This window comes from Macrotis lagotis, chromosome 7 (assembly GCF_037893015.1).
Source record: "Macrotis lagotis isolate mMagLag1 chromosome 7, bilby.v1.9.chrom.fasta, whole genome shotgun sequence".
Classification (NCBI taxonomy): domain Eukaryota; kingdom Metazoa; phylum Chordata; class Mammalia; order Peramelemorphia; family Peramelidae; genus Macrotis; species Macrotis lagotis.
In genome coordinates, this window is record NC_133664.1 from 42,063,328 (window position 1) to 42,079,236 (window position 15,909).

The 15,909-nt window shown below is 38.8% G+C and overlaps 1 protein-coding gene across 3 annotated transcripts in view; it reads right to left on the minus strand.

Moving 5' to 3' along the window:
- LIMD1 (LIM domain containing 1) overlaps positions 1-15,909 on the minus strand; it is a 91,002-nt gene that overhangs the window by 33,574 nt on the left and 41,519 nt on the right. For all 3 annotated transcript variants that reach the window (XM_074195863.1, XM_074195865.1, XM_074195864.1), the window contains one exon: positions 10,273-10,374. In XM_074195863.1, the coding sequence (XP_074051964.1) occupies positions 10,273-10,374 (102 nt within the window). The remainder of the gene's footprint in view (positions 1-10,272; positions 10,375-15,909) is intronic.

The window sequence follows — 15,909 nt, forward strand, 5'->3', positions numbered from 1 at the left end:
TCTACCTAATGTAATTACTCCTAATTCTCCTCTGAGACCACAAATCAAATCCCTAGTCTTCCTCCCCGAGTCTTCCCTTCTCCAGATTACACACTCTCCATTCTTCTAACTGATTCTTATATGACAGAATGTCAACTACTTTAGAGTAGAGATTGTCCCATTTTTAAATAATTGTATAGTCAGTATTTATCAGAGTGCCTGACAAACAGTAGGTACTTAATAAATGCTTGTTGGTTGATTAATTGATATGGAATCATCTTCAGTTGTCTAACCATCCTAGAAGTAACCTAGCTAAATGAAGATTTTTTTAAATGGGACACAATACTCTGGTCTAACCAAGGTAGTGTCAACCAATCAGTCAACAGGCATTTATTAAGCACCTATTGTCTGACAGAGATACTATGCAAGAAAATGATCATCACCATTGTTCTGACCACTTTTCTTTATGAAACCTATAAGAACACGAACTTCCTTGGCTGCCAGGCCATGCCATATCATGATGGCATCTGGGTGGAATGGAATGGAACACAAGGGGATAGTAGGTAGTCCATGGAGTCTCTTGCTTTTTGAAGTGTTCATTTAATAAAAAAAAAAAATTAAGGATTCCTGATCAAAGAACCATAGAAGTGATACTTTGAATATCGAGGCACTCTTCTCTTTCTTAAACCTGCAGCTGCTCAAGTTATTCAAAGTTAATTCCCTAAGGCTCATGTCTGTACTCTTACCCTATGACCATCAAATCATTTTTTAAAAAATGTCAGCCTTCCCCTAAGGTCTGGAGAAATGCCACAAGCAGTATTTGATGAGGTTTTGATGGCTCACAGAGCTCCAGAAAAAGTCTGGTCTTAAACCCAGTATCCAAGCTAGTCAAAAACTTCATGGCAAATGCCAAATTTAGAACATTTAGAACATGGATGTACACAAAAAATATAGGGTCTAAAATTTTAATTATTTTATTCTGAGAGGCAAGGAAAAAAGTAAAGAATATTTCCAGACACCACTCCATGATGCCTTGGGGGTCCAGAAATATTGAATGCAAAATGGATGACTGGATTATAAAGAAAAAAGAGAGCTAGTATTTCTACCCCACCAGAGAAAGTTGGTAATGGCTACCTGATGATCTAACACACTTGCTCATAAATTATTTATTTGAAAATGAAGAAAATGGGGCATCTAGGTGGCCTAGTGGAGAGAACACCGGCCCTGGAGTCAAGTTGAAATTCGGCCTCAGGCACTTCGCTGTGTGACCTTGGACAAGGCATTTAACCCCATTACCTTGCAAAAAATAAAAAAAGGAAAAAAAGAAAAATTAGATGCAGAAAAGTCACACTAAATAATAACAATGATAGCTGATAGCTAATATTTCTATAGTTCTTACTTTGTATCAGGCCAAGTGTCAAGCACTTTACAATTATTATTTCATTTGATCCTCACAAAAAATCTGGGAGGGAAGTGCTATGATTACCCCTATTTTACAGATGAGGAAACTGAGGCAAACAGAGGTTAAAGGACTTACCCAGGGTCACCACTGGATTTAAATTCATGCTCTAGCCACTATACCTCTTATTCTTTAGTATGCAAATACTTTAAAGATCTGAGATGCTATTGCTATGGGCAGTCTCTCCATGAAAGCACTCAACTCCCAGGCCCAAAATTGTTCATGAGTTGCTACAACTAAAAAAAAATTTATCTCTCTATAGGTAGCTTGATGATAAGCCTTTAAAAATGCTTATTAAATGAACAGAGAAGCTGGCTGGTTCCTAGACAACACATACATGATACAAATCTTGTACTTTTTAGAGTTGGAAGGAACCTTCGAGGATGGAATGGAGCAGGGAGAGACCTGAAGAAGGGAGATCAACCAGAAATCTATCACCATATTCTAGTCATGAGGGCTGAGAATCTGCATGAGACCTGAGTCTTTAAGAAAGAATACTGAAAAGCTAGAGGTGAACAGGGAACATGTACCAGTGATGGGAGGTGGCTTGTACAAACAGAGAGGCAAGAGATGGCATGTCGAGTCTGGGAAATAGCTGCTAAGTGTGGCTGGAATTTAAGTGCCAAGGGGAGCTCAGGAACCTAAGACTTGAACAGCAGGGGCAGCCCAAAAGCCAGGTCAAGAAGTTTGAATTTTATACAACAGCCAAGAGAGATTCAGGAAAGACCCTTAGGAGCAAGGGAATGACATCAGGGCTGAGGCTTAAGATGATATTATTGGTAGTTGCCTTATTGATGGGTGGTAGATAGTGAGAATGGAGATAAGGGGAGTAGCAAGGGAGTCTTACAATAGGAAAGGCAAGAGGGGATGGGGCCTAGACTAAGGGAGGATAGGTAAAGAGACAGGTTCGGATATAGGAGATGCTGTAGAACTTTGTACCTGATAGGATAGGGGGAGGGGAAAAGGGGGAGGTTTCATACCTGGGTAATTGGAAGGATGTGCAAAAGGTAATTGAGACTTTTCACTGATTCTAACAAGCCTTCACCAGAGTTAGGTAAGTTCAGCAAGCTTCCACTACAATTAAAATTCAATATTTTTTAAGGTCTTCCCTCTCTCCCAGTAAAAAAATGGAATTTCTTTACTCGATTTTAGATTTTTAAAAAAAAGCAGATAAAGGGGAGGTCATTTAGATTCCAGATGCCGGTTTCACTTACATCAGTATGTCTCCAAAATGATATTTAGGACCACAGAGTTTAGATTTGGGAGGGATTATCTAGTGTATCTCAAATATTTTACGGATAAAGAAACTGAGTCCAGGAAATTAAATAACTTATCTAAGGCCCATGACAGATCTGAACTAGATTTGAACCCAGATCATTTTTTAAACCTTTTGAAAACTCTCCCTTGCCACTCCTTCCCCCATTTCCTGTTCACTGGCCCTTTGGCACTATGGTCTTAAATATTTTGCATTTCCATAGTGTGGTTGGCAAAGTGCTTTGTAAATTATCTCATTTGATCCTCACAAAAAGCCAGGGAGGACAGTGCTAATATTATTTCATTCAGAATATAAAGAGCTTTTTAAGGGTTTTGGGTTTTTTTTGCAAAGTAATGGGGTTAAGTGGCTTGCCCAAGGCCACACAGCTAGGTAATTATTCAGTGTCTGAGAACGGATTTGAACACAGGTACTCCTGACTCCAGGGTCAGTAGTCTATACACTGCACCACCTAGCCACCCCCTTATAAAGAGCTTTTAAAAAGGGATTGTTTCATTCTATGTATTTCTATCCCTAGCATCTAGAGCCTGATATAGAGTAGGCCTTTAATAAATATTTAGTAGTTAATTTTACAGATGAGAGAACAGAGAGTCAGAAAAGTTAAGTGACTTGACCTAAGCCACACAGCTGCTAACATATGAACCCAAGTCCTCTGATTCCTAGGGAAGCTTCTCTCTCGTTCTTTAACTGAGTTCTTGATTTCGTGGTGTCACAGACCCCTCTAGGAAGCTAGTGAAGCCTCATACTTCTGTGATTCTATCTCCTCTCTACCTATCTTTATGCCTTTAATTTATTTCTTTTGTCTTATTGCTATTACTAGTATTTCCAGAACCATGCCTAGAAACCAAACAATACTGTAAAGCAATGAATGGACATCCTTGATTTACTTCCATATATATTAGAAAAGGTTGTTGTGTACCTCTATGTGCTACTGTGGTTTGTTGTCTACATTAATAACAAAGAAAATATTAAATTTCAGTTAAAGATGAAAAAATACAGATGTAATTTTTCCCCCCATCCAAGTTCGTGGGGCTCCTGAAATCCCAGGCTGAGAGCATTTCTATCCCATCACAGAGATACTGGTTTAAACTCATGGCTGTAAGTGCTACAGGATACAGGTTGGTTCTTGTCTCTAACTTCCCTAGGGAAGGGTGGGAAAGACCTCTAGAAAGGAGAGGACCCAATTTCACTTGGAAACTCTTCCTGCATTTTGCCATTAGGCTTCCCATATGATAATCCGTGGGGCAAGGAACCTAGAAACCCATTTACAAACTGTTAAAACAGAGAAGCCACAAAGAGCCATCCCCCTGAAGCCAAGCAAAACTCCGGAGTCATGAATACTGGCATGGCAAATGGGTGGCACCTTAGCTGCATTTACTTATCAGCCCTGAAAACAACTAACTGCTCAACAAGGATTATGTCCACTTGGGGGGGAAAACCCATAGATGGATTTACTTTCTGGGGAAGTCTCTGCTTTGGATGACGCCTTAGGAGAATTCCACTTGACCTAATAAGTGAGGTTTAACTTCTCCTTCTTGTTCTCTCCCCAGCTGTAAGAAAGGCGCCAGCTTCTCTTGAGAGACACCCTTCCACACACATGATCTCCAGAAACACAATGTACATGGCCTCCTGCCAGAGCAATTCCTGCCCTCTCTTGCTCTGGAGGGCTTGCCAAGAGCTTCCTGCCCTAGCGTCTGCTAGTGTGACAGTCTGATATCCTCACAGCACGCTGGGAAGGGTGCACAGATACACACAACTCACGTTCCCCATGCATACGGGTGCCAGGCTGCTTGCTGGAGCACAGAATTGAGAAATGAGGACGCTTTACAAAGGGAAAGTGGAAAAAACAAATCAGATACCCTGGATGGGTGCACTTTATCCATCCTCAATAGGGCTAAAATCCAGAGAGGTGAGTGAGGAGGGGCAAATGCAAGAGGAAGATATGGGGAGGGGGAGAATGTTAGAGGGGCAGAGAGGATAAGGGAGCCAGATTCCTCTGGCAGAGTCTGGGGAATGCCTGTAGGTCCCTTCTCAGAATCCTGTTTTTAAATGTATCAAGTAATAAGATTACAAAGAAAAACAAATATTCTGAAACAGAGACTGAAACATTTTAAAAAGCAGATATATGGACTCTCTATTACAAACCCTCATAGAGAAGAAAAAGCACAGCACCAAGTGTCAAAGGACAGGGTTTCTGCTCCCAGTTCTACACAATGGAGGTGTCATGCCAGAGTGGGAAGCCACAGGATCTTCTGATCCCTATTCTGCCACTAATGAAGGTGCCATGCTAGAAAGGGAAGGACACAGGTTCTTCTCCCAATTCTGCCACTAAAGAAGATGTGATGCTGGAGTGGTAAAGTAACTGAATTTGAAGTCATAGGATCATAGACACAGAACTAGAGAGGACCTCAGAGGCCACATAGCTCAAACCTTTCATTTTACAAATGAAGAAACTGAGGTTCAGAGAGGTGACTTAAGATCACAGATTTAGAATTGGAAGAGAATCAGGAGAATAAAACCAACATCTTCATTTTAAAGATGAATAATCTTGAGATTCAGAAAAGTGAGAATAATTTGCCTATGGAACATGGGGGTAATCACCAGGAAAAGGCCCTTTAATTATTTCCATTGTCCCGTGATCTGGGTTCAAATTCTGGCTTTAACACTGTGATCTTAGACAAACCATTTCTTCAGTGGACAAGTTAGACTCCATGCTCTTTAAGGTCCCTTCTAGTTTTAAATCTATCATCCTAAAAATTAGCCTTGTGATCTTGGGCAGTAATAACAAGAGTTCACATTTACATAGCATTAATAGTTTACAGAGTGACCTGCAGTGTGAATGATAAATATTATTAGCCTCATTTTATAGAAGAGAAAACCAAGGCTCATAGAAATGAAGTCATTTCAGTAAGAAGAAAGTCTGAAGTCCCGAATTTAAGTCCCATTGAGTACCCTGCCCTTTAATAGCTGTGTGACCACAAGTGAATCACTGAAATTCTCTGAACACCAGTGTCCTTACTCATAAAATTAAGAAAATAATACTCAAACTAACTACAACAGAGAGTTGTTCTAGCAAACAATGCTTTGTAAAATTTAAATATGATTATTGTTTTTGATTTGGCCAAGAACACACAGTCCATGATTCAGAGCTAAATCTGGGGATTCTGAAGTCTAATGCTTTTTCCTCCAGTCCAACCTGGGCCTCATTTTCTTCCCCCTGTACAATTTAGGGGAGGAACTGGAGGAGATGAAGGCCCTTTCCCAGCCCTAAGATTTTATGATTCAATGAATCACAAAGCACACACAGAAGGAACCGGAAAGACAAAGGACAGCACAAAAGGGAGAGTTGCCATGGTTTTGCTTTAAAAACCAAATCTCAGGAGACGAAGAGGAGGTCAATTCAAACAAAGGGAAACTAGCTATTGGTGAGTAATAAAAGATGGGGAACAATCCCAGTCCTGGAGAGCTGGGAAGGAAATAAATCTTCTCCAAGGAGAATAGGGGGCTATGGATAGGGAAGGCTGGGTTCACAATCAAATGCTCTTCCTGTTGATTTAACTCAGAGGCTTTTCTTTCTTTACAAGGAAGGGTTCCAAATGAGGATGAGGGTGAAACTTTTTTCAATCAAAAAAATAAAGAGTTAACAAGTCATCTGTTTAACCAACTTAATCTCTCTAAGGCTAACTGATGCACCAGAGAGAATGCACTGCCTTGGGAATCGGAACCAGGTTGTAACCAATGCTTAAATGTTCCATGCAAACATTAGTACCTTGGAAATCAGCAGATTACCCAAATCAGACTTGATTTACATTTCAGTGGTTGTCTACAATTAAGAAAAAATGGAGAATATGATAATAATCATGCAGATTAAATTTAAAATTATGTCACATATTCATATTTTTTTTGAGAGTTAATTGTTAAACATTTATCAGCAAACTCTAAGAGGAAGTTGGCTCAAATCCTGGCTCTGCAATTTACTACCTATGTGATCTCCAGTAAGTCATGTCACCTTCCCTGACCACAGTTTCTCCTTCTGTAAAATGAGGGGCCTCTGATATCTCCTCTAGCTCTAGACTTAGAATCCTGTGATCCTTAGTCTCTTCATCAATGTGAACCTCAATCTTCTCCACAAAATGAACGAGCTGGACCAGATTCTCTCCAGAGTCTCTGCCATCTCTAAGTCTATGGTTTTTTCTTTCCTACTAGAGAATGAGTAAAAACAATGTTTAACATAGTTCTACATGTATATCAAATTACTTGCAATCAAGGGGAGGGATGGTAGAAAGGAGGGAGAGAGAAAAATGTTGAATTCAAAATCTTACAAAAATAAATGTTGAATGGGGCGGCTAGGTGGCACAGTGGATAAAGCACCGGCCATGGAGTCAGGAGTACCTGGGTTCAAATCCAGTCTCAGACACTTAATAATTACCTAGCTGTGTGGCCTTGGGCAAGCCACTTAACCCATTTGCCTTGCAAAAAACCTGAAAAAAAATAAATGTTGAAAACTACCTTTACATGTAATTGAAAAAAATTAAAAAACAAAAAGAATAAAAACAAACAAAAACAAACAAAAAAACCACAAATGGACTTATGAAGTCCTTACAAAGGACTCACATTTCCATGCATCACCAGGAAAGGGAAAATAACGGTTTAAATAATTTTACAAGATCTTTCAATAAAGGAACAATGCCACAAATCCTCTTTATTGCCTTTTAGGTCTTTTGTGTGAGACTGAGTCATCCTAGATCATTACAGGAAGAAAAGAAAGCTGGGCTAATAGTGTGGGCAGATGGGAGGGAAGTTAGGTGACTCTTTCATGGATTGCCTTTGGATACAAGCCCCAGCAAACCAAGGAGGAGCTCTGTCTGGGCAATTACATAGTATTTATTTAGTTTGATTCTTTGCTTGTCTTGAAATCCCAGGTAAATATTAAGAAGGAACCTCAGGAAGTGTAAGTGAGCAGGAATCAATGCAACATCATTCCTGAAAATGGCAGCTATGATTCTGATCACTGAATTGAAAAATCACTGGGGTGTGTGTGTGTGTGTGTGTGTGTGTGTGTGTGTGTGTGGTGTGTAGGAAGAGGAACATAGAGAGAGAGAGAAAGGGGGGAAGGAGAGAAAGATACAAAAAGGAGAGAAAGAAAAAAGGAGAGGAGAGATGGAGGAAGGAAAAAGAGAAGAAAGAAAGAGAAAGAGAGAGAAGGACAGAGAGGACAGAGAAAAGAACAGAGGAGAGAAAGGGGAAGGAGAAAGGAAGGAGAGAAAGAGAGAAGAGGGAGACAGAGGAGAGAGTACAGAGAGAGAAGGGGGAAGAAGGGAGAGAGAAAGAGAAACAAGAAAGAGACAAAGAGGGAGAGAGAAAGGAAGAGAGAGAAGGAAGAAAAGAGAATGGAGAGAGGAGGAGCAAAGAAGGGAAAGAGAGAGGGAGAAGAGGGACAGAGACAGAAAGAAGAGAACCCAAATTCATCTCTCCTGAAGCTTATACTTCTTAATGTCATTCTAAGTCAAATTATGCTAATTGTCCCAGCTCTGCCAAAATCTGACTAAGTAACCAGCCTGTTAAACAGGTAATAGCACCAAACACAGTAAATAATTGAGCTTAGAAGCAGGAGTGTGATAAGCAGGAGTCCAATGAATAATTTTGCTAGGATTCAATAAATATCACTTTGGTATTCTAGGAGGGCAACTGTTATCAGTTCAACAAATGTATTAGTTACTCAGCTGAGAGAGTCTACACTGGAGCTACAGACTACAAAGTAATCAGGTAGGAGGTAGACCCCTAAGAACCAATATGTTCTTTTACATCCATGCCAGCAATTTAACGCCTTTAGGGAAATGACTTTAATCCTATAATTTCCCAATTTAATATTGGAGTTCCTTGACACTGGGTTATTAAATCATTTTGGTTCATTTGCCTTAGGAGTGGTACAGGAAACCTGTTACTTTGGCTCACAAATAGGATCACAACTCTTCAGCTGAAAGAGGCCTCAGAGACCATTTAGCTTAAGTCTTTCATTTTACAGAGGGGGAAACAGAGAACCAGGAAAGTAAAATAGTTTTCTTGACAACACATGCAGTAAGCATCAGAGACAGAAATTGAACCTGAGTTGTTCTTTTAGTCCTACTCTCAACTGCAGGAAAGGATGTAAAGTTTAGAGAGGGTATGACTCAGGCTAGGCCCTCATGGAATTTACAATCTAGGAAAAAGAATAATCCACAAAGAGATAACAAAAATACTATTATATAACAGATGCATTGGAAAGGTGCAAAATAAGGTACTTTTAAGAGATCCTAGGGTCACAGCTGTTCTGTCTTTCTACAGTGAGTTGAAACCTATAATGAGTATTATTCTAATAGGGAGACAGTGGTCAGAACACTGAGTTTGGAGGTTGAAGGCCAAGGACTCAAATTAGTGCTCTGCCATTTGCCTTTGGTGAGATATTGGACAATCGCTTAATCCCTAGAGATCTTTTCCTGTTTCTTCTGAATAAAATGGGAGGTTGAACAAGATGGTCTCCAAGGTCCCTTCCATCTCTAAATCTATGGTCCCAAGATGATAATAAAATTAGAGAGATCCATGATATTGTCTGGGTAAAAAGTTCCCTTGTAGGAAAGGGATCTCTTCCCCAAAGCAGATAAAGGACAGAGAGACATTTATTAGATAAATTTTTAGGAGAGTTGCCCAAATCACTTAAGTGAAGTGATTTAACCAGAATTCCCCAGGATTTGCACTTCCCAAGCTCAGGTCTTGGTATCCTTCACTATGTTGCCTGAGCCCTAGAATGTAAATGAAGTTTTCTACAAAGCATGAAGAGAGTAAGGCTGGGTTCCTAGAGGAGAAGTTTTTGTCCTATTTGATTCCAGGAGAATCCTGACAGGCCAAAGGAACATCAGTTGCCTAAACTACCAGAAGGTCACTTCTAGGCACTGTAGCAAATGTGATATTACTTCCATGGAGCCCTTGGGCAAAGTTGAACCCCCACTGAACGAGTCAACTGTGAGAGTCAACTTCAGACTGAAATTACTGCTGCTGCTGCTGCTGCTGCTGCTGCTGCTACTACTACTACTACTACTACTACTACTAATAATAATAATAATAATAATACTATGACAACTACTCTACTACTAATAATACTATTACTACTACAACAACTACTCTATTTCTACTACTACTATTAATTCTATACTACTATTACTACTACTGCTACTAGGACTACTACTACTACTACTACTACTATTACCCAATTCTAAAAATCATAATTAACGCTTTGGACTTGAGTTGTAGAATATAGGGCTGGACTAAATGATCTCTAAGGTTCTTTCTGGCTCTCACAAGAAATGATTCTGTGACTTCCTGGAGTCCTCACTCAAGCCCTAGTCCCTCTGTCTTCTGACTCCCCCACCCCCCAAAGACTTTTATGCACTCAAGAACCAAAAGGAAAGGGCATGGAGATAATAGTTTTATTTACAGACTAGGATCATTTCTCCTCTTCTTCTTTCTGTTCTCCCCCAGTCTCTACCTCCCTAACCTCAGCTTTGATGGACAGAGGTGAACTTACTGCAGGCCCCACAGGTGAAGCAGCTGTCATGGTAGAGGTTCCCCATTGCTTGGCAGGCTTGGTTGGCTCCAAAGACACCCTTATTGCATTTCACACATGCTCCTAGAAGGGAAAAAGAAAAGAAGACATTGTCACGGAGGGCAATCAAAGAGAAGTATCATTATAAGATAAGCATGATCTGTCTCTCTTTGTCATTAATAGGTCAACTATTACCAAGTTTGGCTGATTCTTTTATATCCATTCCTTGTACTCTTTTCTCACAGGTACCAAGGTCTCATCCAAATGGTCACTACTTGAAATCTAAATTATTGCAACAAACTCATTTGTCTCCTTATCTCCAGTCAAGCTCATTCCAAACCATCCTTCCATAACTACCACCATGACATTTTTCTCATTAAAACCATCAACAACTCCCTAGTTTCCGTTTCTAGGTTCATTAGGAATCAATCTTAGGGCCTCTCCAATCTGAACCTTATTACTCATTACTTAGCCTTGGTTTCATCATCTTCTGCTCATTCTTCCCCACATATCAGGTTTGAGAACTGCTAGACTATACAATGCTGTCTTTCATCATTCTAAGTGTGGTCTACACACTTCTGCCAGAGTAATTTTTTTAAGGGTAGATCAGACCATTTGCTTTCCTTATTTAACCAACTACAATAGTTCCCTATTGCCTCTAAAGTAAAATGCAAATTCTGGTGGGCTTTTGAAGCCCTACACAACCTGGTTTCACTATCTCTCCAGCCTCATTAGATATTACACCACCAATCACTCCTCAATTCAGTCACTCTTCAATCACTTTACCATTTTCCATCTCCAAACCTTTGCATTGGTCATCCCTAGTGTCAACAATGCATATTTTCCTTTTCTTTATCTGATTTATATCTGGCCCCCGGATCTAGACAACTCTGGAGGAGAAAATTAGATTGATGACTTTGCACAGCCCTCCTTTGATTAAACCCAATTCACTTTCATGTCATGAAATCACCTCCCTGGTGTCATAGTCCTCTTTGAGAATCAAGGACAAACAACAACAGCCTCATAGAGTACCTCTCTTCTTTTTCAATGTAACGTCTAGCTGGTTTTACCTGATTTCTTCTACTTGCCAATGCTCTTCACTCAAACTATCTTGAATTTAATTACTTTGTACAGATTTTAAATTAGCTATACCTACATACACACACACACACTCACACACACACATAAATACAAAGAAACATTCAAATATTTATGCACATATGTATCAGTGCAATCTTCAACAAGAGGGCAATTAACTTTTACAACTTCAAGTGTACTCATGATTTCATTAGTAACTTTTGAGTTGGCAACCACAAATATTCAGTTTTGTATAGTAGAGGGAAAAAAAGATGGATGCAGAAGTTTATATCCACAGAAAGAAGGAAGGTATTCATAAAAGTGCTTGTGAGGGAATTGAAAAACAAAGTGGTCACCATGGTGGCAGAGAGAGAGTCCTACTTTTCCCACTGCCCATCCTTCTAGGCTCCTAAGCATTCTGGCCTGGGCCTCTGATCTGCCCCCATTGACCAGGCAGAGAAGCTTGGATAGGGGGTTGGGCATGTGTTTTCTATCAGGGAACTGTTCAACCACTGAATCAAAAGGGAGATTAGAGATGGCAGTTGTTACCTCTTTCCCTTTTTTATCTTAGGGCTTTTCTGATATTGTCCTCTGCCCCTCCTCTTCCTGTCTGAGGTTCCCTCTCCTCTCTCCTGCATTTTATGGGTTATTTCAAGGTTACTGTATTAAGATAACTACATATTATCAAGAATTAATGATTGAGCATAGAATTATATGCAGAAAAGTATATTTTCAACAATTTCTAAGATAAGATTACAGTTTTTGGTGGCTGAGGGACTTCTCCCCACCATTTTCCACAGGACCAATGTATAAACTTTCACTTTTTTCACTTTCCTACCATTTTCTAGGAAAGCTGAGGATTGACTAAATATGTACTTATCTCCCCGCCCCACTAAATAAACTCCTTGAGAAGAGGGATTATTTTATTCTTTGCACTTCTAGTCATTTAGCACAGTATGCTGGTTCATAATAGACACTTAATATGTACTTTTTGATTGAGTCCAATTTAATACTAGTGTTGTAGACTGTGTCTTTAAGAATAATTAGCTATGATATATCTTAGAACACACTTTCCTGGGGGATAAGAGAATACATTTTGATACTGAGTAACTGGAGATATCTTTCCATTTCTTAGTGCTGGAGATATCTTTCCATTACTTAGTGCTTATCTACAAAGAAAGATAATTCTCCTTGGCCAAACATCAACTGTTTGAACATGTGGGTGCTGAGCTTCCAGAAAATTAATGATTTCCTAGAATTGCATTTCTTCTGGAAATATCATGGCCCCAATCCTTTGATACTTTGAAATTTACTGCGCTCCGAAACATAAAGTTGATTAAGATAAAAATACCATCAACAAGCATTATATTCAACGGGGAGAGGCTAGAGGCATTCCCAATAAGATCAGGGGTGAAACAAGGATGCCATTATCACTACTACTATTCAATATTATATTAGAAATGTTAGCTTCAGCAATTAGAGAAGAAAAAGAAATTTAAGTTATTAGAATTGGGAAGGAAGAGACAAAACTCTCACTCTTTGCAGAAGACATGATGGTATACCTAGAGAATCCCAAAAAATCATCCAAAAAAACTACTGGAAACAATTAGCAATTTTAGCAAAGTTGCAGGATATAAAAAACCCTCATAAATCCTCAACTTTTCTATATATGACTAGCAAGATACAGCAGGAAGAGCAAGAAAGATAAATCCCATTCAAAGTAACCTCAGACAATATAAAATACCTGGGAGTCTATTTGCTAAGGCAGACTCAGAAACTTTTTGAAAACAATTACAAAACACTTCTCACACAAATTAAATTAGACTTAAATAACTGGGCAGACATCAACTGCTCATGGATAGGTCAAGCTAATGTAATAAAAATGATAATTCTACCAAAACTAATCTACCTGTTTAGTGCCCTACCAATCAAAATTCCAAAAAATTACTTTAATGAGTTAGAAAAAGTAAGTAAATTCATATGGAGAAATAAAAAATCAAGAATTTCCAGGGATTTAATAAAAAAAAGTGCAAAAGAAGGTGGCTTAGCCCTACCAGAACTAAAATTATATTATAAAGCATCAGTCATCAAATCTGTCTGGTATTGGCTAAGAAATAGAGTGGTGGACCAGTGGAATAGACTAGGTGTAATAGCAGGAAACGATTATAGTAACTTGCTGTTTGATAAACTCAAAGAGTTCAGCTATTGGGATAAAAACTCTCTCTTTGATAAAAACTGCTGGGAAAATTGGAAGTTAGTATGGAAGAAACATAGATTAGATCAACACCTCACACCCTATACCAAGATAAGATCCAAACAGATACAGGATTTAGACATAAAAAACAATACTATAAGCAAACTAAAAGATCAAGGACCAGTTTACCTATCAGATCTATGGAAAGGGAATCAGTTTATGACTAAGGAAGAGATGGAGAACATCACTAAAAATAAACTAGATGATTTTGATTACATTAAATTAAAAAGCTTTTGCACAGACAAAACCACTGATCAAAAGAACAATCTTTATAACCAATATTTCTGACAAAGGACTCATTTCTAAAATATACAGAGAACTGAGTCAAATTTAAAAAAAAAGCCATTTCCCCAATTGACAAATGGTCAAAGGATATGCAAAGGTAATTTACAGATGAGATCAAAGCAATCCATAGTCATAAGAAAAATTCCTCTAAATCATTACTTATTAGAGAAATGCAAATTAAAGCTTCTCTGAGGTACCACCTCACACCTCTCACACTGGACAATATGACTAGAAAGGACAATGATCACTGTTGGAAGGGTTGTAGGGAATCTTACTACATTGTTGGTGGAGCTGTGAACTCATCCAACCTTTCTGGAAAGCAAAGGGCAACAAACATGTGCATACCTTTGATCCAGAAATACCACTACTGGGTCTATACCCTGAAGAGATGATGAAAAAGGGCAAAAACATCACTTGTACAAAAATATTCATAGCAGCCTTGTTTGTGGTGGCAAAGAATTGGAAATCAAGTAAATGTCCTTCAATTGGGGAATGGCTTAGCCAACTGTGGTATATGTATGTCATGGAACACTATTGTTCTATTAAAAACCAGGAAGGGGGGGGCAGCTAGGTGGTGCAGTGGATAGAGCACTGGCCCTGGAGTCAGGAGGACCTGAGTACAAATCCAGCCTCAGACACTTAATAATTACCTAGCTGTGTGGCCTTGGGCAAGCCACTTAACACCATTGCCTTGCAAAAAACAAAAACAAAAAAAACCTTAGAAATCAGGAAGGATGGGAATTCAGGGAAGCCTGGAGGGATTTGCATGAACTGATGCTGAGCAAGAAGAGCACAACCAGAAAAACATTGTACAACCCTAACAGCAACATGGGGGGAATGATCAATCTTGATGGATTCGCTCATTCCATCAGTGCAACAATCAGGGACAATTTGGGGCTGTCTGCAATGAAGAATACCATCTGTATCCAGAGAAAGAATTGTGGAGTTTGAACAAAGACCAAGGACTTATTAACTTTAATTTAGAAAAAAAAATCAATATCTTATTGTCTCATCTTGCTATCTCTTATACTTTATGTTTCTTCCTTATACTTTATGTTTCTTCCTTAAGGATATGATTTCTCACATTCAATTTGGATCAATTATACCATGGAAACAATGCAAAGGCTGGCAAATTGCCTTCTGGGGGGGAGGAAGTAAGATTGGGGAAAAATTGTAAAACTCAAAATAAACAAAATCTTTTAAAAAAAAGACATAACTGGAAAAAAAAATAAATGCTTCATCCTTTTCATCCCATTGATGGAAATATTGGCTACCATGGCCAATGATTTGGTTTTCCAGTAGGAGTTTGGGAGAAGAAATGAATGGAACTGTATAGATGGGGGGAGGTGGGAAGGAAATCAATCAAGAAGCATTTCCTGAGTTACTATTCTGCACACTGCTGGTTTCATAATAGCCAAAAGATGCTCCTTTTGTGTATATGTAGAACAAAGCTCCATGAGACTGGTAGAAGGAAATGTGTTATCCTGCACCCACAAGGCTCCCCATTGCTGTGAAATGGAACAAAGGTACTATAGTTTCCTTTTTGCCAGAGAATTATGGCATTAAAAGGCATCTACAATCAATCAGAGAAAATGAGAATTGGGAGAACATTGTACACAGTAAAAGCAATATTGTATAATGATCAACTATGTATGACTTAGCTATTCTCAACAATCCAACGATCCAAGACAATTCCAAAGGACTTATGAAGAAAAATGCTATTCATCTTCAGAGAAAAAAAATTAATGGAGGCTGGTTAAATTGTTCACATATAATTGGGAAAAATAAAACATTTTTAAAATAAAAAATATAATCAATCAACAAACCTTTATTAAGAGTCATGTCAGCCTCTGTAATTATAATGACTCAATTCCTGCTCTTAGGGTGCTTATATTCTATTGGGGGAGCATTATGTACATATAAGTAAGTATAGAATATGTAAAGCTCACCTATGTGAGGTAGTATGGAATAATGGGTAGAGAGCTAGCCTTGCAACCAGGAAG